The sequence below is a fragment of the Rhagoletis pomonella genome, unplaced genomic scaffold, assembly GCF_013731165.1.
Source record: "Rhagoletis pomonella isolate Grant_MI unplaced genomic scaffold, Rhpom_1.0 Rhpom_scaffold_00012, whole genome shotgun sequence".
NCBI classification, from domain to species: Eukaryota; Metazoa; Arthropoda; class Insecta; order Diptera; family Tephritidae; genus Rhagoletis; species Rhagoletis pomonella.
Genome location: NW_023458566.1, coordinates 6,799,871 through 6,827,831, shown reverse-complemented (window position 1 = coordinate 6,827,831; position 27,961 = coordinate 6,799,871). Strand labels below are relative to the sequence as shown.

At 34.4% G+C, this 27,961-nt stretch overlaps 1 protein-coding gene across 1 annotated transcript; it reads right to left on the bottom strand.

The window, feature by feature from the left end:
* Window positions 1-1,280: 1,280 nt before the first annotated feature.
* On the bottom strand, window positions 1,281-27,955 carry LOC118747746 (cyclin-dependent kinase 14; the record flags this gene model as incomplete). Its single annotated transcript, XM_036481871.1, has 5 exons — window positions 1,281-1,608; window positions 13,951-14,130; window positions 14,333-14,545; window positions 27,497-27,758; window positions 27,842-27,955. Coding segments are annotated over 5 exons (834 nt in total), but the record flags the coding sequence as incomplete, so codon positions are not given.
* Between the last annotated feature and the right edge of the window lie 6 nt (window positions 27,956-27,961).

Sequence of the window (27,961 nt, the reverse complement as noted above, 5' to 3'; positions counted from 1 at the left end):
TATCTGTAAGCCTAAACTAATCGAAAAAATCTTGTTTGTTCAAATTCTGCATATTGGTGCTCGCTCGCTCGTCATGTCAGCCATCAAGGGTTCTGAATGTAAACACGCAATATATTCGTTTTTTTTTTCGTTTAAATGCTCTTCCTTGAGTGTATTATGAAACGTTAATTTTTCGAATTTCATTTATTTTGGCTATATAAATATTTCAACTACTATTCGCCGTCTACTAACTACAACAGCAACTGCATATGTATGTATATTTTTTTCTTAGTTTAATTTTTTTTACGATTTTTAAAATTGGTAAAAGTTGGTGTTGAATTTGTTTTGGATTCGTGGGCTTTCATGAACAACGCCCAACCCTAAAATTGCCTAAGCGAGTTCCCTTCTATGTCAAGAATAACACAGACTACGCTCTAAATTTATTCCATACAAAAAAAAAAAAAACTATTGCGTGCTTGAGAGGTTGCTGCTAACGCTCATCGAGGACCTGAGGACCTTGAGGCACGTGTTCAATTGAGGAAATAATATAAAATACAAAACATGTGTTTAATTTATAATCTAATTACTTGGTAAAGTTTTACAGTTTTCGTTTTGGTTTTGACTATCAGTTATTATAATTTCTAAAAATTTAGTTTTTGTAATTTTGAGTTGATTTCATAATAGTTTGTTTTATGTTAAGTTACGTTGTATGTATGTACGCCTGTCTGTTGTTATGCTTAATGCTATTGTTTTTGTTTTTTTGCATTTATTCTGACATGTTCTCGTCTATGTTTCTAAATTTATGTAGGTTTGTATTCCAAAAATTTGACACTGCTTTGCTGTTTTTTTTGTTTAATACTTTTAAAATGTGTTTCTTTCAATTTCATCTCATTTGTTCGTTTGTATTTTTTTTCTGTTTTCGCTTTCGAAGAATGCTAAGAAGTTTAACTATTTTTGCCGTACTTATTTGCTGTCAAATTTTATTAAAATTTTAAAAATATAATTTTAGTGCTCATCCTAATTTTTTTCACTTTTACTTTTATTTATTACTATAATTGAATCGATTTTGTTACTAAGTGATATTTGTAAGTTTTTTTTTTTTTTTAAAATTTTCATTCGTCTAGTTTTGCAATTTTTTCACTTTTTATTTATTTATTTATGTAAGTAAATATTTACATGGCTAAATAGTTGTGTATGTGTATCTGGCTAGGTGTTATCGTACGTGTGTGTTGTTACTCTTGTTGTTGTCGTGTTTTACATAGTCACTTTAGTTATTTTACTTAGTACATTTTTGTGTGTTATTGTTTTTGTTTTTGTTTGTATCTTTTCTATCTCACATTTTCGCTGATAATTAACTAATTTTACAAATCAATTGTGGCGTTGTTGTTTTTTTTCCAACTTTGCTTTACAACTACATAAAATTATTAAATAAAAATATAGAAAATTGAAACAATTGTTATACAAAAATTAAGTTTGCAGTAAAAAAGTTGAATTACAATATTTATGGCTGTTGCTGCTAACAATAGAAACGTACACCATCCACCGAAAGGACTTGCTTTAATTTTCATTTATTTTGCCGATTCGGCTCAGGAAATAAGTGCACTCCCTCAACGCTGAATATTGATGTTTCTGTAAGAAGAAAAGGATAAATACATTTTATTATTTGCATGTGATTTTTTTATAAAGTCAATAACCTATTAATAGAAATCAAGTGTTAGTTAGTTGTGGGATATATGTGCGAAAAACCTCCTATGTACCTCTACGATAAACTAAAAAAAAAAATTGCGAGCGGATCCCACATGCAACCAAATTTCAACTTCTTCTTATTACCGGAATAGGGTATTTTATATAATATCTTAAGCTTAACCGAGCCGAAGCACGATCGCCATCCCATCCCTTCTTCTGACATTTCATTGAAGTTTGGAATTACAGCCCAATAAACTTGTCGCTTTTTCGTTTTATCGGCAATTGGATGTGCAGCCAAACGAGCGAAAAAAAAATTTCATATCAAAAATCTAGTAAACACCATTAAAACCATTACTTTCGGTAATGGTTTGGGAGATGCACTGACATTTTTTCTGGTTCTGCTAGATTCCAGCTCCACAGAAAGTGTGTTCAGGAAAACTGAATGTACGATTAGTTACATTTTGTTGGACCTTCATATAGTCTCTTCTGCCACTCACGATACTCAACGCTGATCAGTTTCTGCCTGGCTAGCTACAAGGCAATTTCACTGCGATAGATGCAGGCGTGTTCCAGCACAAAGATACAATCATATATATGTTTGTACGTGCAACAAGCTTCCCCTGGAAGCAGAAAGACTTTCCGTTCTAGCTCGCTTCTTTACCGCGAGGAGCCTAAACGAAATCCACCACCAGGACGTTTGAGGTCACGCTGCAGTTGAGAATTCACTTCGATTATACTAATTCCAATCACAATTGTGAACAACCTGCAAATCTTAGGGGATACATTTGACAACCTACTCTTTTTGTTGGTACAAAGCCGCGAAAAAGTCCTTAAATCGCATGCCAGCAAAGCAATTGGCCGCTCGGTCATAAACTATGCAACACCGAATACTAGACAGACGCAGCCCATTAAACCACAGATAGTAAGGGTCGGCCGTCATCGACACGATTACCCGACCAAGCAATTTGTAGAAGCAGCAAAATGTTCTTAGGCATGTCAGAAGATACTTCTACGAACTATCAGGCCGATTCTGAACACAAACTTCCTGGGAGTTTTCTCTCTTTTCCCTTTCCTCCTATCATGAATAAAAATTGTCTAAGGATTTTTTATATTAAATGGCGGAGTTGACCTGTCAAAAAAGTGTCAAACAGCTTTTTCGAAGCTCGAATTGCCTCCACCCAAATTTTCGGCGAAAATGCTACTCCCTGGGGGTTAATTATTGGAGGATTTTTTAATCGGGAGAAACAAATTCCCGGAGAACAAACTCCCCGGGAATATTAAGAATTGCGCTGTATAAGTATTGCGATATCTAGCACTACATATCGATGGTCCTCTGCAATAAAGACACAATTCAAAATTAAAAAAAAATAAAAACGTTTACTACTGTTAAGTGGCTCTTGTCTCTAATCCTTGTTTAATCCATTTTAAACCCTTACTAAAGTAAGCAGTAAGGATTTCTAAAGGTTAGACGTGAATTCGAGAAGGACTAAGGACATGAGCCACTTAACAGTAGTAAGGGCTTTTATTTTTTTTGTATTTAGAATTGTGCCGTGACCGCACAGGACCATCGATATGTAAATCAACCACTAGATCCTACGCCGTACAGACAGACAGGCAATCAATGACATTCATGCATAGACCATCACCAACTCACGCCACCTGAACGCCGTCATCGGAGTTCAACTACCTCCCATTACAGAGGAATAGCTTCAGCTGTCTCGATAGATCCGCAATACTCTGGCACAATTGGCTGATTGTAATCCTTTATACTAAGACTTGTCTCAGACGTAACCAAATTTCGAATGTAATGGATAAGAAATTTTTATTTAATTATTATTTATTTTTTTCTCCATTGGAAGGAGCAAATACCAAAAATAAACTATGCCGCCTTAAATATTACAGAATTCAGAACTCAAATCAATGTGAATATGATTTGTATGCAAAATTCTGAAAATTATGCAACACCAATATCCTCAACGAAAAACTGATTATGAAAGTTAAATGTGTTTACCCATAAAAATGAGTTGAATTCAGTATAATTGTAAGCAAATGTGTCAAAATTAAACATAAATAGTATAAAAAAATTACCATACATTTGTATCTGTGCCTGACTGCATACATACATATGTATGTAAGTATGGCAGTAATTTGTACAGTTCAAATTAGTTCGCAGGAAATGTGATTGCCGACTAGCGGTGGAATAAATTAAATTGGACTTTCGCAGAATTTCCACAGCTTTTGGGGCAGGTACCACATGGTTCTGGCTGCGGTTAGGGAGGCAAGCGTAGGCGGTTTGTTTGATGATGCGTTCAATTGCAAATCATATTTATTTGCGGTCGACTGTATGCAGGTAAATTTGCCAATCATATTAGTTGCTATCATCATATATATGTAAGTAGTTCAATGACTTCATGAGAGCTGAATTATAGATTCCCAGTCAAACAAATATGTAATCGGAAATAAATGCATTTACATATGCGTGTATGTGATGTACACTCAGCAGCAAAACTACTAATAAAAATATTTTGATTGATTGGGCTTTCAGCCAGAAATACCTCCTAGTTACCGTTAGCATCTTGTACATTGCACTGGCCAAAATAGATTAAGGATGTTAGAAACAACTTGTAGAGTAGTTAGACATCTGGCACAGGTTGGATAATGACTAATAATAACGTTAATGATAATGTTATGGCCATGTAGTACCACACAAATGAAAGTAAAATAGGATTTTTTAGTAAAATAAAATTTTTGTCTCAGTAGCAGGGAACGTACATAAATGTTATGATCATATAATATATATAAAAATTTTACAGTTAAAATTTTATTTCTATTTTGTGATCGAATTTAACGGTTATTTTATGATTTTTATCTTTTCAATTAAAAACAATCGTTATTTTGGAATATTTATTGTTTCAAAAAATTTCTTTCGTAATTTTTGATTTTTGTTTTTTAGATCATATTATAACCATTATTTTCTAATTAATTTTTTAGATCATAAGAGATTTAAATCGGTGCTAACGATTAAAAACTGTCGAAAAAAACCAAATTCCAAATTTATGTATTATTCTTATCGGAAAAATATTTTTATCTATTTAAGAAATGAGGCTGTATCTCTAAGACTTTTAAATTGGAAAATGCAATTTGTATACAAAGTAAACTTAAAGCTAACAATTTAAGCAACAGAAAACATTAATAGATATAAATGAAAAAAATAAAAAAAAATATAACGATTTCGCAATGATCTAAAAATAAATATATTCCAGGAGCATAGGGGTACACTTAAAAAAAAAAACAAAAAAAAAAATCAGTACAAAATATTTCAAAACAAGCTTGAGTTTTAAGGGCCCATCGCACATAGACTTGTAATATATGTAGATACATATTTAAGAACCGTGAAATTTTTGTTCATAATACAAATATAATAAAGCAAGCACTGAATAAAAACATGACCACATTTTTTCTGGCCTAATTTCTATGCCTTTGGCAGCGTTCGGACTTGAGCTTGCATAAATAAGTGGCAATAAGAGTGTACTGATTTTTCGAATTTTGTCGCCGAGTGTATTTGTGTGCACACATGCACAGGTATATTAGAATAACCTATTTAAACAGAAGTGTGTTGTATGCTTTCATAATATTTACACAAGTGCTTAGAAGCTCAATAGCAATTGAGGTAATTAATGGATATTTTCGCAAAATCATATTTATGTATGAAGTATGCATGTATGTGCATAAGCAAATAAAGTGCATTGCATTATGCATACGCTGTATGCATAAATAGGCCTCAAATTATATTCATACATACATAGGACGACGCTTAAGTGTGACAGGTAGTAAATTGGTTTGTAGTGTGGCATTAATTTCAATTTGCTCGAACACTTCATTCTGAAAACATAAGTATATATATTAGTGTGGTCCAAAAAAGCATGTGAAAAAGTAAAGTCGGAATTTTTATGCTCTCACCCCCTAGGATGGTTCTATATCGCAAACATATACCCTTATTTTTTATTTTTTTGAAATCAAAAAATATTTAGGGGTCGCTCAAAGTGCTCAAAGTTCTCCGTGTATTTAATATGAGCAAATACACTTTTCGTACAAATGGTATAGAATTCTTGAAAATCAATATATTTCGATCGGAGAACTCTGTTACTCTTCAGGATATTCCCAGGAATAATATCCAATTATTTATTTAACAATTTTTTCATAGACCTATAAAATGGTCCGCCAAACCCCCAAAGAGTGCAAGAAAATGCAATGGGGTATAAACAAAATAACTTTAGTATTAAAAAATGGTTAAAGAAACAATTGGGTATTATTAATGGGAACCTCCTGAAGAGAACCAGAGTTTTCCGATCGAGAAATATTGATTTTCAAGAATTCCATACCATTTCTACGAAAATTTGTTTTCCCCCATATAAAAAACATGAAAAACTTTGAGCGCTTTCAGCGACCCTTAAATATTTTATTATTTTAAAATAAAAAATAAGTTGGATATAGAACAATTCTAGGGGGTTCCAACTTTACTTATTTTGGACCACCCTAACATACATACGCATAACTACATTATCCTGCGGCATTTTAAATAGTAGTTGTTGTAGTTATTGTCGCTGAACTTCTATTTAATTACTTTATGCCGAAATGTTTTGAAACATAATTATGACAGCTAATGAATTGTATACAAACGTAAATACATATTAAATAAATTGTTTGCATTCTTTGTACCAACGGTGGTTCGGTGTGGTTCGTCAACTGCAGCTTTTGGTTGCATAAATTAAAATCGCCGTTAGATACATAAATCTGCAAAATTTTGGTGTTATTTCATTGTGGGTAATTATGCTAAGAGTTGCTTTGATGGTGTATGGTGCAACAGAAAAAACTACTTTAAATGCCACATAATTGAAAATTTAATGAAAATGCAGCAAATTGAATAAATGAATGAATTGACGGAAAAGTTTTCGAACGGGGAAACCAGGCTCATTAATTCAGTTTAGGGCAATTAATGTTGCATAAATAATATGAGCTTAATGCAATACATTGTATTTTAGATATCATTGTAAAATAGTTGATATAATGACACAAATTTGTAGTACTGTACATTGAACTTTCATAGATGCACATTGGAGTGGTTCAACTTTAATATGGGAGAAAAATCTCATCCTAGAAAACGTGGCACGCCCTTAGTTTTTTTCCCTTTGATATTTGTAATATCCATACCAACTTTCAATATTGTACTGTAACCAATACAGGGTGCTCAATGACCTTGAAATGTGCTACTGGATCGCTGCAAAACTGGCAAAAATATTGTTGATTTTTATAAAAAGCAACTGTTGCCTCGACAACTGAAGCTTGTGATATTTTTTGTAGATAATTTGAATTTTAAATGTTCTTAAGTTGCTTAACCAATTGGTTGATAAATATATCGAAGGCTGAGTGGAAGATCGACAGTCAGTTCGAAAACGCCCTATCTTAGAAAACATTTCAAGAATGCCGTGATTCAAAATTTGATTGAAGACCACCCTATCTCGGAATTTTATTGAAGAACGACCTATCTCAGAATTCGGTTCAAAAACACCCTATCTCAGCTACTGATTCCAAAACGCCCTATCGCAACACATTTTCATTTGAGATAGAGCGTTTTTGAAACGAATTCTGAGATGGGGCGTTCTACAGCCAAATTCTGAGATAGGGCGTTTTTTAATAAGATTCTGAAATAGGGCATTCTTTAGTCAAATTCTGAAGTACAGCGTTCTTGAAAAGTTTTCTGAGATAGGGCGTTTACGAACTGGCTGCCGAGATAGGTCGATCTTCCACTCAGCCATCGATATGTACACAATACTTCTAGAGTAAAATATGAGCAGCATGAGCATCCTCTAAATTTATACTTAGAAACGTAAAGTTTGGTACCAGCACCTCTTTCGGCAAGAGGAAAAATTTTGGAAGGCACCACTCTAATACATGGACAGTGGATGGCTAGCAGATAGTTTTTTGGGCAGTGCGCCTTGCACGAAATTGGAGTACAGAGCTGTCATCAAATTCCTGACAAAGTAGAACAAAACGTCGACGGAAACATTTGAAAGGATGTATACAGTGTATGGGGAGTTTGGTCAAACGTTGGTGTCGAGAATTCAAGTATGGCAAGGAGTCGCTGGAAGATGAACCTGGCCAGGGCGTCCAAACACTGCCGTTACCACCGCTTTTGGGATTGTGAAGATATTCCGTTCATCGACTATCTTTCTAAAAAAATTACAATGAACGGAGACTTAATTTCATTTAATTTTTAGAAACCTATTTGAGGTATTTATTTATTTTTTAATTTTTTTTTGTTAATTTAATTTTCTTTTAATTTTTAGATATTCTTTTAAATTTTTTTTATTTCATTTAACTTTGAGCAACTAACAGCCAATTTCACAGAAGCAATTTAAATGAAAAATAATTCTAATTTTTTGAATTTTATATGGAAACTGACAGAAAACAAAAATTTTTGTTTCCATTTAAATTGCTGGTGAAACCGGCTGTTTTATATTTTTTATTTTTTAAATATTTTTTTTTAAGTTTCATATTAATTTTCTTTTAATTTTGAAATTTTAATATTTCAAAAAGGAAAATGTTTTTTTTTTTTTAATTTTAATTAATTGTTAGAAACATATTTTAATATTTTTTTATATTTAATTTGGTTGACTGTTAATTTCACTTTCTTTTAACGTTTCGACTTTATTTTATTTTTTAATATTTTTATTTCATTTTATTTTGTAGGATCTTATTTTATTTTTTTATATTATATTTTTTATATTTTTTTTGTCTTTTTTAATTTAATGTTTTTTAATTTTCAGATTTTGGTTTAAAATATTTTTTGCTTCCATTTCATTTTAACTTTTAGATTTCTTTTATTTATTAGTTATTATTGTTCTAAAAAGTAAAATATTGCATATATCTGTTAAATTTAATTTTTAAAATACTTGTTGCTAAAAGGCCAACGGCATATCGCCAATGGTCTGATTATGGCAACTCATCGTAATTTACAGGCCCGCACTTAAAAATTCTCTTAAATGGATGTTGCTTATAATTGGGCAGCCGAAACCTAACGTAACTTAATGCCACGTCGAAATCTGTTTCATTTTGATTTTCTAAGTTCTAAGTTCTGTTAAGTTAAGTTGCCATAATCAGGCTTTAAAACCTCCTCGTTAGCAGATCTTTCAAGTAGACTTTCGAATGACAGAACCAGAGTTGACAATTGTCTTACGAAAGACTGTGGCGAGTTGAAAGACATTTGCCAGAATTGCCCTGTTTATAAGAGCTCATGTGAACACAACACAGCAAGAAATCGGAGAACAACGAAATTATATGTATGCATGTATAACGAAACTGGCAGTCTCGACGAAAGACATTACTAGTACTCATATGCTTCACTACGTTATTGAATCTGCCAAATTCATTAATTTTATTTTATGCCCAAAAGTGTAATAAATAAGAAAAACTGGAAAATTCCTGGCGTTAAATAAAAAAAAAAACCTCTTTCTACACATACAGTTTTCTTAAGCTTTCGACTGCATGTCTACCTCTGGAATTACAAAATAAACAAAAAAAAAACAGTAATTAAATTGTGCAATGAAGGCATTAAGCAAAGCGAAATTCAATTCATTTCCTAAATAACTACAAAAAGTACATATCTTAACATATGCACCTAACTACTTGCCGATTCATAAAGTAAAGTAGCAAACAAGAAATTTTGTAGACAACGAAAACCAGCAGAGAAACAAGCAACTTGCACAAAAGTTTGCACATCATTGCCGAAATATGTACAAAGCAGCAGCAAATGCAAGCGCAGGCAGGCACGCAGGCACGCAGGCAGGCAGACGAGCAAGCCAAGGTGGTAAACGCAGTGGCGAGTCAACGAAGCATTAAATGCAAATTGGAAAACAGAAACACCAGCAAAAAGCGAACACTGAATGGGAAATCGTTACCGACTATTACAAACACTTCTGCGAGCATATGAATGAATAACAGCAACAACAACAATAACACACATCAATCGCTTGGCAAATATACGAAGTCGGTCGGCAAAGTGCATATGAAAATAGACTAGGAACTACATTACTCTATTCCACACTTCCTTGCTCATATTAGTGGCACATTCATAGCCATTGGTTAGCAATAGATCGTTGGTTGGGAGCGACGTTTTTCGGCGCCAAAATATGCACAAAGCGTTTTTTTGTAGTTACTTGCAGCAATATGAGAGTGTTACAAAAGCAAAATCGCAAACCATTACCTGCCTCAAGAGCTGCGTCATTGAAGTGGGAGTGAGCACGCGAGTTTGCACACGAGTGCCGCATACGCCCTGGTGCACCCACAATTAGGCAACGCAGTAGAGCAGGGTAGCGCAGACGCTAGTCGTAGCACAAAAACCCAAATTCAAGCGCTTTGCACACATTCACACATACATACATACTTGCCTACATGCAAAAGCATACACTCTAGCAACTACCCGCCCGCAATACCATCCATTCCAACGAACTACTGCCTTCGTTTTGTGGCACCATTATTGCCAGCAGATCACCATTGCATTGCACTGCGAATGACACTATCGGCGGCGGCTACACCGCATGTTTTATGAGTGTTTACGACAGTTTGCCAATTCGAGTTGCATTTCGGAATTGTTATGTGCGTATTTGCTGCTGATTGTGTTGCGAGGAGACGGTTAGGATTTGGTGCAATTGGCGTACAATACACCAGCAAATAACTGGCGAACAAGCGCACAAGCGAATTGTTATAGATACAAACATACATACATACATATGTGAAGCACACTAAAACTCGTTGCGTTGCGTCGCTTTTCAGCAGCTGCTGGCATATTTGCTCGCTACAATTGTGCTTGCCTCCCTCCAGTGCAATGACAGGGTTGTTGGGCTGCTGGCTGCTTGAAAGTGCTTTTTTAGTACTCGCTGCTACCCGTTGGAGTCGCTCCATTCGGACAACGTAATGAAGTGACTTAGTCGCAGGATTTACCGATGATTTGTGGTAATGATAAAATGGTAGGTACTTTGGTTTTATGTATTATACTTGTTTTACGATATGGGTGTGCATTTAAGAAGTCCAGCTCGAATGAAGCACTGCTCTGTTGTAAATAATCCGGAGCAATGTAATATATTAGCACCTGATTGGCTTTTAATTATGTTGTTAGTGGAAACCTGGGGGGAAATTCATGCGGATATGAGTGAGTAAGTTCAGCAGTATTGACCGTAAATTAACGGATATACGGCGGAAGGTGTTTCGAGCGCTGGCAACTCGGTCTTTTTATGTTGATATACATACGTACATACATACATGTATACTAGCATATACCCGGTGAAAGTCGATACATAATAACTACCACCCAAATTCAACAAAATTAAAATAAAGAAGACTTTAAACGCTTTAAAAATCGAAAATTTTTATTAAAATCACACTTTTCATGAATAAGGCCATACCAGTTTTGGATGTACTCTGTTTTTAGAGGCATTAACAACACAAAAATATGTACTTTGAAGGCGCAGCGAAGGACGTCGGGTATTTGATAACATTCTTCATAATTTTTTTTTTTATGTACGACTTTTAGATAGGTTGCAACTTCTTAAAAAGGTTGTCTAGTAAAGCTATTTTCCAACCTTTTCATTTGTCAGCAATCTTGTAATATTTCACTTAGTTTCATTATTTTTAGTTTTTACTATTTAGATGGGTGACAACTCCATTGCAAACATTTCTAAATCAACGATTTGTCAAATATCTTTAGTTTGATGCCCATATTTTTATATTTAATTTATCGTATCAATTAAATAAAATTATATTTTTAAACAGGTGGCAGCTCTTCATAAAAATGTTTTCGGCTTTAAGCCTTTTTAAACCTCGTTAGTTTGATATTCATATTGTAATATTCAAATTATCTTATCAATTTAGTCAATTTAAATTTTTCAAACAGGTGGCAGCCCACCTCAAAAATAATTTCGGTGGGCCATTTCAACCCACTTTAGTTTAATACCTATGATACCTATAATATGTATAATATTTAGTCTATCTTATCAATTTAATTTTTGAAAGAGATGGCAACCCTCCTCAAAGATATTTTCGGCTGGCTTGCTTTATGACTGTAAATTCAGTCTGAAAGTTGGCTTCCTACTCTGTTTCATGCCATCAATTAAAATTATGGTAAATCCTGGATCCAGGTCTTAAAGGGGTTTCTCATCCTTTTGCGAAGTGTTTAAGACGAGGCGTTACAAATGGTGGGCAGTTAAAGAGAAAGTATTGATATGATGTCAACTCGTCGTCGTCCAAACAGCTGGCACAATGAGGATTAGGTGTGGTTTTTTGTTTCACCGCGAGAACTTCAGAAAGAGAGCTTCGAATTTGACAGCCCAAGGAGATCTCTTGGCAGCCTCCTGTGTAATATCGCCCAGAAATACCTGGTAGTAGAAAATGCCCTGGTTTGGGACCAGCATTCGCTAATCTGTCAGTAGGCACATCTGTCTAAGATAAGTCTGCATCCGTGATGTGCACCGCCTTGCCCGTGGCCAAAGCTCTTTTAAGCTTTATATGCATTTGGTAGTCAAAATTACCCCCTCCACGCATTTTCCTGCGATTTGACTGTAGCCTGCGCGATATGAAATTTTTTTTTTATTACTCTGATCCAAAAACCCGAAAGCTATGTATATGTATATCAGAATGAAATCAGCCTCCATTGCCAGGCAAAAAAACATTTTGTTGGTGGAAGTATCATATGCACGTATTCTTAAATTTAAATGCATCTACATACATACATACATGCACACATAAATACATATATTCATGCATCCTCCGATATTTACACAACTGTCTGCCAATCTTTAGAAGGCAACAGCCAACAGCCAAGAGCCATCAGCCAACTACTGACAATATTCAACCACCCATACTACTGTGTGCAGTTGAAAAGCAGTCTTAACGCGAATAAGCTGAGTAAATGTTTTACTTTTTAATTAAATTACTTTGCTTGCGAAAACTTTTGCAAAACTTCTTACTATTTCCGAGCAGTTCTGTCAACTGTCATTATGTAATGATCTTTTTATTGTAACTACATGTAGTTATAAGGGTTTTATTTTTGTTTTATTCAAAGTTTTGCTACATTTGCTTTGATCAAAGTTGGTACATACATTAGTGTGGTTCAACAAAAAAAAATTTTGGTACCAAAAAAGTGTGGTATTTCCACCGAAATTATATAATTCATTATATTCTAAGAATACCGCCACGATATATCGGAAGGGTATAAATATTTACGTGAGCTAAACCGATTTGAAAATACCTCCAAAAATCTAATTATTTTCATTCCGTTGATACAATTTTTGAACATTTTTAGGCAGAACTCTTTTATCTGTGGTGATTTTTTGTTAAAAATATTTTTGAAAACAAATTTTATTTGTCGAAAACTAGTTTTTTTGAGCTTTTTTCAAATGAGTCCAGTAAATATAAATCATAATGTTTTTCCGAAATATTTTGGCGGCAGTCTTAAAATATAATAAATTTTATAATGCCGATGGCATATTTTCTTTAGATTGGCGTTTACATAATGTGTTAGTGTTTGGCCGAGCTTCTCCTCCGATTTGTGGCGACCGCGTTGCTATTATTACACAAACGGGAGGTAGCTACAGTTTTACGCCGATTGTATTTTTATGAGAAGCTGTCTTTCATGGCAGAAATACACTCGGAGGTTTGCCATTGCCTGCCGCGGGGCGACCACTGTTAAGAAAAACCCTTTTTTTCAAAGTTTTTTTGCGGTGTTGCTTTGACAAAGGCTTGAACCCAGCCCCTGCGGAGTGTTAGCGCGCACCAACCAACTTTTTTTTTTGTGTATGGAGAGTGTGGCACCCTGATGCACATTATATATGTATGAATTTGTATGTACAAATTTATAAGCGGCTAAATGGTAAAAATTCGTAAACGTAGTCGTTTCATTTAACGGTGACAATGGTTATGTCAATTTAAAATTTGAAATGAGTTTACGATGCTCACAGCAAATAAAGGAACTATTAGCTGTCGTTGGCATTGCTCAGCTGCACAGCTACAAACTTGTCTGTTTGTATTGTTAGCTTTTTCATGTGTATTTGCAAAGGTTTTTATGAACTTTGTGAAAACTTTATTATTAATTCCTCTTTTGAGGATACATTGAAGGTTTTGCTACGCTTAATTATGGTATTTTATCTAAATTTTTTTTTTAACGTAAATACTCCCAAGGCAGTGTTTAGAAAATAAATAGACCACGTTGTCGATTAATACAAATTTACTCACCATCGGGCAACTCATAGAGTTTTCTCGGCAACGGCGCAAAGTATGGATGTTGCAGCGCCTCTTCAGCTCCTATTCTTTCCTCTGGATTTAATTGCAGGAAGGCATTCGCTATCGTCTCACCATCAACGATGTCATAGAGTCTAGGAAAATTGTGACCTAATTTGCGGGGTCGATAAAAACCTACATTAGATGAAAGGTGCAAAAAAAAAACGATGAGTGACCAATAATAAAACCAGCAAAAAAATGCATTATACTAAAAATATTATTCATAAAGCTTCTGTGTTTCACAGAAATACAAATAGTGCTAGTGGTGCTGAAACACAACCTCACCAAACTATTTCCAATTTCCACTCTAAGCCACATCGAAGCCAATAAGACTTACCTAACTTATGCGGTTTATAACCAGGAAAATGTGTTACACCCGCCCATGTCTCCTCAGTGGGTGTGCCGAGTAATTTAAATATTTTATCCAGTTGATCATATGTATCACGTATACCGGGGAATGTGGGCATGCCAGTTACCATTTCCACAAATATACAACCGACGCCCCACATATCCAGCGATGTCGAGTATTCAGTGCTGCCGAGCAGAACATCTGTAAAGTTGAGAAAAAGTACAGTAAATAAATGCGAACCATGTTGTTTGAATATCCATTTAAAATGCATGAAAAAAGTTGTAATGACTTTCATAAATTCACTCGTATGATGTTTTGTTAGAGGCGAGTTAAATAATATTAAAACTTTCTAAGCTGCCATATTTGAAGATTAAAATTTAAAAGGCACAATTCGAAAATTCAACAATAAATATGTGCATATGTAGATTTGCGTGTAACTACTTATCAACGCTTGGATATGAAAAGCTTAACCGCTGACAGCTGCAATAACACAAGGCATTGCTCATGGCGCGAGTATTCGTACTAAGATTCGTAGCGAATGCTTTGCTAGTAAAGCGCTTTAAGCTTCATCGCATGCTGTGTGATTCAATAGCGGCTTATCGAACTGTAACTGACCTATGCACCGTAAATATTTACATACATATGTATATAAGCATATGTAAGTGCTTTTGCATGTAGTAAGCTAAAATGTGAGCAATGTTCAATGGACAACACAGCGTATGAGTCACCTGAAAGAATACATATACACAAGCCCGATAGGGGTATTCTCTTAGTCTTGCAAAACACTTGCGAGGTTTGCAAAGTTTTCCCATAGAAAAATCGGTTCTACCGTTGTTAATCTCAATTTGTTCGCTATCTCTTCTCTTGCCCGAGATCTAATCACTCGGGTCGTAAACTCGCTAATTCTATACACTTGGTCGGTAATGAATATTAAATCATTAAATATTAAAGAATGTGTGAAAGACATCCGCGACGTGCATATGTAATAATGTCGAACAAAAAAGTAGAAGAGCCTCTTAATGTGACAGAAACGTTGGAGGCCCTTGTCAAAGCATCTCTGGCAACACAGACTCATACCGAACAACGTCAGGTAGGCAAACACCTTAACTTCCACCTAACGCAAATCCTTTGTGGACATGGTTGCTGTAGAAATTTCTTAAGTATATAGATTCCAACAAAACATTGGTCCATACTGTCTGACTTGTTCCCAAGCCATAGCAGGTTCTGACAAACGATGAGAACAATTCTCATGAGAATAGGACTTCACCCTCATGAGAATGGATATTTACTCTCATCGTAGAGTAAATCTATATACTTTCATTACTAAGTAGACAGCGAGAATGAGAGTGAATTACTATTCCCATGAGAATTATCCGCATCGTTTACCAGAACCTTTACACGTTTCACATGTCATCGACTCCACGTCTAAGATGAGTCCGATTTTTTTTAATTTTTGTATGTTTATATTAAATTTTTTAGTGCAAAGTGCAGAAAAATTAGCAATTTTGAAGAAAACCGATTCTCCTGTTCCAGTTAATAAAAGTTACATAATAAAAACTAGTTGAAAACAATTATAGAGTTCTCCCAAAATGAAAAAATAAAATAAAAAGAAAATCTTAAATGTTATAAAAGTAATTTTACAAAATTATATATAATATATTAATAATTTTTGAAACCTCACGTATGTGGTTTTGCATTATCTTGATACGCGGTTTTGCATTTTGTCGATACGCGGTTTTGTATTTTAAATTTTTATATTTAAAATATTGCCAGAAAATATATTTGTTGTGATTAAAAGCTATCAATGCATTTCCAGTACAAAATGGAAGCATTCGAAATAAAAGGTGTTTTGATATTTAGCTCTAAGGTCTATACGGCTTTAGTTTTTTTTTTTTGTTGAAGGGCTACACAGGATGATAAACGGCACTGCAAATGGCGGTGGTCCTTTTATGCCTTTTTGGAATACCCAGTTTAGCGTTGAATATTACCTACAGCAATTAGGAGAGGTAACTTTACATAATTAAAGAAAGAAAACTAGAAAAGGAAATAGTGGCATGAAAACTTCATTATGCCATAAATCGATAAATTGCTTTTAGCAAGCATTAGGTATGAGCAACACGTTTTCTCTACCTTATATTTGTGACTTGGAGGCATGTACAGGAGCCAGGAAACTCCAGATATCCGGCTAGACTAACAAAGAGGAAATGGCTACGGCTACTCCTCCGAAAAACTGACCATATCCAACAGAGAAGCCTTTGCCAATACATAGTCATGCATACATACACACGCGCGTATATACCCCAGTGACTGCCAACTTAGTTTGCATTTTGTGTGCAAAAAAGCAGGGGGAAAAAAAATAAAACTGAAATTATAGGCGAATCGGAAAATAAATTAAGGCAGACAGGATATTGATTTGGACGCAGCAAAGTCAATTTTGATGGCTTTGTGCTGTAGACCTTTAACATGGCTTGAGTCAGCCGGTCAGTAATAACTTTTCCAACGACCTGATACAAGTAACCAAAGTTGAAAAAAGAACAACAAATAGTAAGCCAAACCTTGTACGAAGTTACATAAAGAAGACAAAAAGTTCAATAACAACAAATTGCAATATTCGCATTGCGACAGCCAGCCACAAAAGCCAAACTCTGCCAAATGAGTTCGATGGCAAAGCAATGAATGAGTTTCTTTCTACGGAGCATAGCATAAGGCAGAACAGAGTGGATAATCAAATAGAAAACTGAAAATTGAAAATTGGAAATTTTGTGGCTTCACAATAAACTAAAAAAAAAAAAACGAAAATACTAACAGTATATTTTCATTTGACCATATAATCACTTGTGCTTGTGCAGCCGATTACGTAGAGCAATTTCATTATTTTGCCATTTAAGCCTTAATGAGCACAAATTCTTCAAGCAACACAAATTATGTACATATACATACATACATACATAGCAACTTGGCCAAAAGACATTTAAATTACACAGTTTGCATTAAGTATTTGGTTTTCTGAATGAAAATTTAATATGCCTTCAAGTAATAGCCGCTTAAAAGTTGCTTACTTTGGTATGGGTTAATTTAATTTTCTTTTGCAAGATTTGCGGATTGTGCGCATAAAAATGATAAATTCTAGAAAAAAATTAATGAAAATTTAATCATTTTCAAGACTTGCGATGAGCTTGCAACAAAAAATTTAAGCCCAAAAGTTTTGGTATACAAAAGTTAACGCCTTAATCTTTCTTATGCAAAACTGATTGGTTCGCTTTAATTTCGGTAAGATTGTGTGTAGGAACCTAAAGAAACAGAAGGGCTGAATTATGAATAGATACATATGTACATATGTATGTATATGTGTATATGGGTTATATACAATAGAAAAGGCCGCTTGTTATAGACCAGCGCACAGAAAGATTCAAGAATTTTAATAGCCGCATATAAATTAGCATGAAAAGTAAATTGACAAATACAGATAAAGCAAGTTCAGCTAAGCGATAGGCAACATAAAGTAAATTCGCCATCAGCACAGTGCTGGTTACGAAAAAGTTCAGGAATAACGTATAAACATAAAGCCCGGTTCACTTGGATAGGTACACATTTTTTCCTCAAGATCAAAGCTTATATCTGGACTTGTGGGTATTGGAGAAGTTCTTTTCAATCTTAGCAATGATCAATTTCAAAGAAAAGTGATGAAAATGGAGCAAACACCACTTTTACTTTGGATTTTATTCCACGTTTTACCAAAATACACGAAAATAATGCTTATTATTTTGATTCACTTGAATAGGCACAGTGACTCTGACGCAAAGAAAGGGCCAATAAAAGCATACCATTCCTTTTAATTCCACTATATAACCCTTTTAGTATTGGATACTACATCCTTAATTCCAATGTATGGAAAAAACCCCTATCCGGAAGACAATTATAGAGGCGCTTTGAAAAATTAAGGACATTTCGCTGCTTACCACTTTAATCGCCGGAAAGAACAACTGTCAATCAACACATGGATTGTCTGACACGCAAAATTTACAAAAAAACCAATTCAAAATATTTTCCATTAAGTTTAGGTCCTGTGCATTGGACGAACGCTGAAAAAATTATGACTTTGCTTCGTTATCCTCGTGCGTATCGGTGCGTATCGGTGCGTAATTTTGCTAGCATATTTAAGAAGAAGATGTGGAAATATACGACAAATGTTAAAAAAACTGTCCTTAATACTTTTTTGCATGAATTATTCCTTTCAAAAATCGTGACAATTATTATTAAATCCGTAGAAGCCATCAAAATTTAATGTCTCGCCAGAGAAAACCACTATTTTCTAGTTGTCCTTCCTCCAGACATGCGAGTTGTACAAAATTCCAGTCGTGATTTTTTACGTTGTATAGTTAAATTGATTCCCAGTTTAGACATTTTCTGAGTGTATAGAGTAATCCGTAGTTCCTTTGCGGTGTCATCAACACCAACGTTTTTCTTTCATTTTGGTCCACTATCTCTACAATTAGCTGCTGACCTCGTAATGGACTTCTGCTATTTCCGTCTAGCTTTTGTGCTCTGGCTCCATTACATTCCTTTTTCATGCGATGCTGTGACCCAGCTTCAGCTGTCAAAAACATTTGCATTTACTTCAGTTTAATTTCCAACAGATCGCATGCAAAGTCCTGGATCCGTGAAACCCTCCATTTATGCATTCCTTGCAGTTGAAAGTGCGCCCGCTTCGTCCATTCTTGCTCTGTTATATACTTTAAATTCTTAGATATGTTTTAAGTGCAATTTTAATAACTTTGCTATACACACATACGGTCGGCCGCTGTGGTGTAGTGGTAAGCAGTGCGCGCTTCCACTCCGCAACGCCTGGGTTCAAGCCCTGGTCAAAGCAACATCGCAAAAAAATATAGAAAAAGGTTTTTCCTAAACAGCGGTCGTCCCTCGGCAGGCAATGGCAAACCTCCGAGAGTATTTCTGCCATGAAAAACAGCTTCTCAAAATATACAATCGCGGTTCGGACTAGGCGTAAAACTGTAGGTCCCCTCCGCTTTGTGTGACAACATCAAGGGGCACGCCACAAATTGGAGGAGAAGCTCGGCCAAATACTAGCATATGTGTAAGCGCCAATCTATTATTATTATTATTATTATATACACATATACGCATACGCATATTCAAGTGAATCAAAATAATAAGCATAATTTTCGGGTACTTTGATAAAAAGCAAAATCCAAAATAATGAAGGTTTTTTCTTCATTTTCCCCACTTCTCTTCTAAATTCATCATTCTTCAAAATGATATCAAAAACAAACTTCTATGATGCCTAAATGTAGTATATATAAGATTGGATCTTGAGGTAAAAATGTGTACCTATTCAAGTAAATCGGGCTGTACATATGTATAACCTATAAATTTATTACTTCAGTCATAAAAAAACCAGGTTTAAAGAGCTCTATAAAGTGACATTTCCATAATAAGGTTCGATTTATAAAGCAGTTAATGGGCGCGTTCCAGCGGAAAATTTTTACGCCACCTGAACTCAAATTTTATAAAAACTAGCGTTGATTTTATTACCACTAGTATCAAGTACCAGAGCATTTTCTAAGCAGCGATCTACGCTTTTCATCAGTATGTAGAGATTAACTGACATAGAAATTACCGTAAGAAATATAGCCCTTAGCCATAGGGAAGCTCGAGGCTCTCTTATATTTTTAGGTTAAAACCACTCTTGCCTTAGAGTACTTTGGAAACAATATCAAAAAGGAATAGCGTATCCGACATCTTTACCAGAAAGAGAGCGCGCTCAACTATCATAAGGCTTGAAATGTACATACTATAAGTAGGCCCAAAGACGATCAGCAAAGAGCGCAGGACACGGGCGAAGCATTAAAGAACTTCGTCACGAAGACAAAATCCTTTTGGGGGCTACAGCCTGCAAAGACATGACTTGTAAATAAACTACCTAAACAGAAACTAAGGATTAACGTGGTCAAACTTACAGAGCAATCCGCATAAATTGCGGTTCTGGTTGAATGATCTCTGTCGTTTTTGCGACTAGCGCGTCACCACTGCACCACTAAAGCCGTGCCAAGAAATCGGGAAAAGTGCCTAGGTGCCTTAATTTGGCACGTAAACTTCCTAAACCCAAAAGCTCTTCTAAACTTGTTGTGGAATTTAAGATTTAGACGAATTGTTGTGAAGAGTAGAGAGCACATTGGATCCGCAAGGAAAGGTTTTTCATCTATCTACATATTTATATAATTCTACCTTTTTTTATTTATTTATGCATTTGTTTCCTGGGCAAAAGGCTAATTGAATGCGTTTTTAGCCACCACTGTATCTCACAAGCAACAAATGCAAGTACGCATGATATAAATGTAAGTAGAAATGTCTATAGTTAAAGGCATAAAGCATTTCGTAATTTAATTACAAAAACGCGCTTTGACGATGACAATGGCGCTTACGCAGCAGCTAACCAACCAACCAACCAACCAACCAGTCCGTGGCAACAATGGTGGCTGCGGCTTTGACGCAATTTGATTTTTGTAAGATTGCTTTTCGAGGCGAATTTAGTGCTTTCAGAAGAGCGAAGGTTGCGAGCATAAGTGAAGAGTAGTGGCAGTCGTCGTAATAATAGTTACTCGAAGTAGTGTAAGAGGAAACAAAATATGCAGACAATTAATTATGCATACAAAAACTGGAGTGAAGGAGTTGCGCCAGGAACAAATGCGAACAAAGTAAAGTTAACGAGAATTATAAATAGGTAGGATAAATCCGGGTTCTTTTCTTTCTTCTCGCTGTCTGTTTCTGCTTCTTTTTATGCAAGTGCATAGACAAACATAGAAAGATTTTTGGATTTGTCTGGCATTGTTAGGGGATGGGCAGACACCTTTGTGGTCAAAAGGGATGATGCTAATCTTGGTGCTCAACAGTAAGCTTAGTAGCTTAGTGTGTAGACATTTTTTTTTGCATAACAAAGCGAAATAGAAATGCATAAAAGTTAAAGTGAGAACGAAAGAAAAGAATAATTTTATGCGGTTGCGAAAAAAAAGCTTTGCAGCTTAAATGGTTATTAAAATTGCATGCTGTGTTAAGTGGTGGTACAGAGGATAATCAACAGCAGAATAAAGGAATATTTATTTTTTTTAATTTTTCAATGGCTGGCGTCCAATTAAAAATTATTAAATCAATTTGAATTGAATATTTTGAATAGCTGCCGGAAAAAGAAAAAAAAAAATTGCATGTTATGATATTTTTTATGCACTGCACGCGCATTTACATGTGTAACTGTATCATTTGTTGATTTTGCGCCAGCGTTTTTACGGATGTACATATGTACGTACGTATGTAAGTGGCTTCAAAATTTTGTTGCAAACCACTTCAACATTTTCTGCTGGCTTCTCAATTACAAGCTCGAGTGCACTTGAATGCGTGCGTGTGGCACCTGACACAGCCACAATTGGCGCATGCAACAACTTGCCACTATTGCCGCATTAATGTATGTTGTTGTTGCTGTTGCTTTTACTGCTGATAGCATGCTGTTAGCCAGGCTGATAATAATCACGCTGTCCGCTCTGTTTGTGTGCTGTATGTACGTTATATACTATACTATATTCGTATGCGATCTGCGCGCGTCTATTGCGGCTAACTAACAAAGGCCAAGTCAGTTAGTTCCGAGTGTTTGTGCAACGTGAGTGGCAATTTCATTACCTTTGCCAATGCAAGCTTTTCAATTTTAATCCTTTCGGTTACAGGAACTCAGCACAAACATGGTGGTGCATGCAACTTTTTGATTTGTGTGTGTGTGTGTTTACACTTGAAATGTGCACCTGACAGCGTTACTTCGCATTGTTTGTGTTGACAATTGCAATTGTTATTGTTGCAATATCAAAACAATGGTGTGTATGTGTGTATTTGTGTATTAGTTACAACTGTAGGCATGTATTTATTATACCATATCTCGAAAAGCATACAACTGACTTGCACTTTAACTATAAACTATGCAAAACAATAAATCGATACGCGAGCAATCGTAAATACCTATCTTACATACATATAATTTTTGTAGGTTTTTACACACATACATACATACATGCTCATATAGAAGAACTCCAAGGGATTCACATAAGGGCAATTCCATATAAAAGAGGAAAATAACGTAAATTTTAAAATGTCTTAACTATCCCCATTTCAGTAATAAGCTCTTGCTAAACGACTATATTTCATTCACACGTTGGCTGCCACGTCGCACATTTTGGTGCGACACCTAAATGTTATCCTGAGGCCACGTCGCACATTTTCGTACATTTTAATATGGAATTTTACATGGAATTTGGATTCTCTGGCCTGTGGTGAACATTTTGGTGTATTTCCCATGGCCGCTGTGTATTTTTAATGGTATTTTAATGGTAAATGTGCGACACAAAAAAACTGTTATAACTGCAAAATTAGGGACCAAAATAAAGTCGCGAGTAGTCAAAACTTATTTTTAGGCACTAAGAAACAAAAAAGAACAAAAATAAGTTGTTGGCCTCAGGTGACCAAAATTGTTAAATGACATTGCTACTGAACGATCAAAATTCTAAAAAGGCTTTGGCGGCCATGAATACAAATAAAAATAAACAAAAATAAGCTGTAATTTTTGTTTATGGAAACTTCATACATAATTACCTAACATAACTCACAATGACCTTTTAAATATTTCTACGAAGATAATGTCAGCCTAAATTTTAATGAAAAAGAAAGCGTATAGTCTATATTTGCAACAAAAAAAAAATGTCCGGTTTGAAAATTAACAGGGTAATTCTAGCAAATATTTTCGAAAGTCGTACAAAAAACAAAGCTCCCTTGCCAAGTTTCATGGTGTAAAGCTCTTTTGACAGTATGCACTTGAGTATTTTGCTCGCGCTACTCCAACAGGCGCAATGGCCGGGTGAGCAAAGCATTGCATTGCCCTTCGAGAGATTCGAGGTTCGAATTTTCGGGTAGCGGAATTTTTGGTTAAATTTTGGCCCACATGAGCAAACAAATTTTTGCTTTTGAATGCCATATTTTTCTTACATGCTGTAATTTCGCCGAATATGTTTGCGGGGTATATACCATTATATATATACACATATGTACATAGATAAGTATGTACATAATTTTATTGATTTAAATTAATTAATTAAAACACACATTTCACGCATGAGTAATCTTGCATTGTATCAATTATAAAGGATATCAAGGATGCAATTTATGATTAGGTAAACATCGCTGAATTTGCAATTAAAATTGCTATGCGAATTGTTACGGTTGATTAAGCTGAACTTAGCAAACGTTATGACTTGACAGGACTGACATATGTATTTTCGTTGGGGATATTGTGTTGAACTCCTTTATCAATTAAAAACATATCTCCCCTCAAATGGCTAGAAATTCGTTTAAACCGATTGTTGCCTATACACAAATTCCTCTTCACTAGTATGCCTGTTCAAAAAAATAATAATGTTTCCAAAATTAAAAAAAAATATTGCATTAAATGCAAAAAAAGTTACATTGTTACGTCTTCAAATTGCCTGCATATAAAATATTTTAAAATATCGTCTGTACAATGGCGCAGAATTTGGACGAAATGTGCAACTAAAATAAGTAAACCAAAGTTACTAAAACTCTGCTTACGTAATACTTGAATGGCCTCTAATCCGGATAAACCTTGCCGTCTTTCCATGCTGTAAGGGCTGAAGCAAAAATCCAGAAAATATGGGAATGTATTACTTCAGTAGAGTCTGTAAATTACGTAGCCCTGTGAAATTTAACTTTTTGACCGCCTTACAATAATTATGAAATTATTTAAATATCTGGATAAGTTAAATTAAGCTGGATTGGATTGGAGCAATTTTCATAAAAAGCCAAACATTAATTATGTTATTTAAAATTAAATGTTTACTTAAAAAACAAACAATATTAGTTAAAAATACCCCTAAAGCCTAAAGGGACTAAGTACAGTGCCGCTCACCTAAATAGCACACTTTTATTTTTTTACAATATTCACAATAACGGCGTTCAGACAATACTCGTTAGTGTATTAATTCGTTATTTGGTAACTCGGTAACACTTTCAACAGCGAACGCCCCTTATTCTTTTTCTGGTTAAAATTGCTTTCGAATCAGCTGACGCGAAGTTCTTTTATTTATAAACATTTATTAATTGCACGACAGAATGATTTATTGAACTTTTGAACTTTATATGCCCTTTCTGCGCGAGAAAATTTCAGCAATTACGTGACAGAAGGAAATCAGCTGACATTTTAACGCGTGTGTTACCACATCATCAGACTTGCCACCTCGTTAGGTTGGTAATGATATATTAGGTAATTTACAAAAAAAACAAAACAATGCCTGGAGTTACCGAATACCGAATTAAGACCTTAACGAGTATAGTCTGAATACCCTTAATGGTTTACGTGGTGCTTTTTTTGTCGTTAATTTTTTATAAAAATATAGTGAATTCTAAAACATAAACCATATAAGTCAAAGTTTAAAACTTTGTGTACAGTTCAGGAAAATGTAACTAATTTCAAAAAAAAAATGTCATAAAAATTTTTAGTGTTGCTTATTTTCTTCCATATAAAAATAGATTTTGTTCATGCGTTATATGGGAGAAAATGCGCAACACCTTCGATAAAAAAAAAAAATCTCAAAAATCAACGGGATTTTTCAGAATTTTCACACCTGCACATTATTATACTAAAATTGAATGGGCTACAAAACTGCATACCATTCTGAAAAAAATTTAAATTTTGTATGACATTTTTTGAAATTCGTTAAATTTTCCTGAACTGTACACAAATTTTTAAATTTTGACCTCTATGGTTTATATTACATAATCGACTATATTTTTATAAAAAATTAACAAAAAATATATATATCACGTAAAACATTGTGAATATTGTAAAAAATAAATGTGTGCTATATAGGTGAGCATCACTGTGCGGTGACTGCACCTGAATTCCTAACCTTCATGACCTTGAAACGGACAGTTATTGTTTATTCGCCAACAGACGCTTGACTCTGCGTGCTGAATAAGAGCTTGCCATAAATACATAGGTGGTATCGGTTTACGCTAGCAGCTACATATTTGCTTGAGCGTGAGATTCTTTGGAGTTCCCTGTTCACCTGCTAATTCAGCGTTTGGCTATAACGTTGTCGTTGTTATGTGTCAACTTATGTAAATATGTACATACATATACATATATGTATGTAGCTATATGCTTGAAAAAAACAATGCCCTAATTTTTCTTTGTTTATTTTTAACCGACTTCCAAAAAAAGGAGGAGGTTATCAGTTCATCGGAATATTTTTTTTTTCTTCCGATCTAAAGATCGTAGTTATGTATGTTACCGCATAACTTTGGACCACGACAACCGATTTCGATAAGGTAGTGCATCGGAAAGGTAGTGTCTCAGAGGTGGTCCCATACTAATCTGGTTAAGATCCGATCAGCGGATCATGAGGTATATATATATATTTTTTTTTATATGAGAGTTGAAGTCGGTTTTTTTTTGCTAAAAATTACTTGTTATATTTTATTTCAAAAATTACTCGAACTTCCACTGGATTTTAGAAATTTATTTTTTGCCAAAAGTTCTAGTAGCTGTTGAATTGAACTCATATATGTACATATATATGTATGCACATACATGCAGATGTGATCAACTAATTGGCACTGAAATTCAAAATTATATTGTTTGTAAATTATGTTATGTATTCATTTATTTTTAATAATTTTAATTTTAAATATAATTCAATCCATAACAGAAACCACATAATAAAATCGTTAAAGCTAGCACAAATTAAAAAAAAAAAAAACAATAATTAAATTTCAAAAAGTTGTCATCAAAATTTTCAAATTTTTAATTAGAATATTTAGAAAATTTTTGGTTATGAAAATTATTAAAAATAAATAAATAAACATAAGTTGCAAATAATATCATTTAGAATTTCGGTGCTAATTAAATGATTGCATCTGTATATCGCATATTAATGGAAATTCATCAAAAGTATGTATGTACACTGGCGGAACAAAGTATTGGCACAGCAAAATTTTCACAATATATGCACAATTTTAATTCTAATATTTTTCCGCTAATTTCGTATAAAACTATGGTTCATTCTACAACAAAAAACATAAAAATATAATTCCTAAACTTTGTGCAAAACTACCGCGAAAATTTTCATGAAAATTTTCAACTTTTTAATCAGATTTTTTAGAATTTTTTTGAAAATGCAGGTTTGTAGCCCAATCAATAGTTCGTCGCAATAAGTTTTCAAAAAACTAAACGGAATGAAGAAAATATTTTTTTAAACCAGGAAAAACTAAAAATTTGAGAAACTGACAGTTAAAGAAAAAATATGAATCAAAAAAGTTTCCAAACATTAAATAAAATAAAAAATATGCATTTTTTAAGCAATACAACTTAAAAAAAAAAAATTGTATTAAAGAAAAAATCGTTGCCGAGGATTGAACTCGGGATCTCTTGAATGGCACGAAAGTGCTCTGCTCACAGCGCCATTGCCACTGTTGCAGCAATGTTATCGAAATTGAAATTTATTGAAAAAAAAATCAAAATCATTCGCTAAAAAGTTAAGTAGAAGTGTTTGTTTACTTAACTCTAATGTCAATTAAATGCCGTTAACGAATCACTAACTGACTCTGAGAGAGAATTATTTTAAATCGTTACTGAGGGACACCTTAAGTAATCATTAAACGACTCTGATTGCGGTTGTAAGAGTGTAACTCTCAGCATAAGATCTCTAATCAAAAAATAACTGTGACTGAAGTGAAAAATAAATATTAAATATACATACCTACATACGGAGGTATGTATGTATGTTTATAAATGTTAGAGATTTGCTGCTCCTTGAACAGGAAGACACGTTCCATTTTATGACATAAATACTATGTATTATCATTGTGAAAATATGATGACAGAAATGTGGAAGTGAAAGGCTTTATATTCAGTGCAATATATTGGCATAAATGTACCCGAGAACCACAGTCATAAGTCGCAACACTCATAAATAATAAAAAAAAAAACGAAGATACAAACACGCAGACACTACATAAAACGCACATTTCATAAATGTGTTATCACACCATTGCGTTCAAGACGTGCTCGCTTCGTGCACTCACCTGGTGGACGGTACCATAACGTAACGACTTCATGCGAATACGTATGACTGGGAACACTTTTTGCGCGCGCCAAACCGAAGTCCGCCAATTTCAATTCACCACAATCGCTTATCAATAAATTTTGCGGCTTAACATCACGATGCAGGACGCGTCGCTTATGGCAGTAGGAGAGGCCGCGCAGCAATTGAAACAGAAATAAACGTACGTTACGATGATCCAGACCGCCAGGATGCTTTTCCATATACTGTGATAAGTCGGTATTCTGACAAATACGAGAGAAAAAAAATTATATTAATTTTAATAAAATTACAAAAAAACTAAAAATAATAAAAAGACAAAACCTACCACATATTCAAAAACGAACGTCAGCGTTTCTCTTGTATGCACAATGTCGTGCAGCGTCACAATATTTGAGTGTTTCAGTTCTTTCAGCAGCGAGGCTTCACGTATCGCCGTAAATGGGGC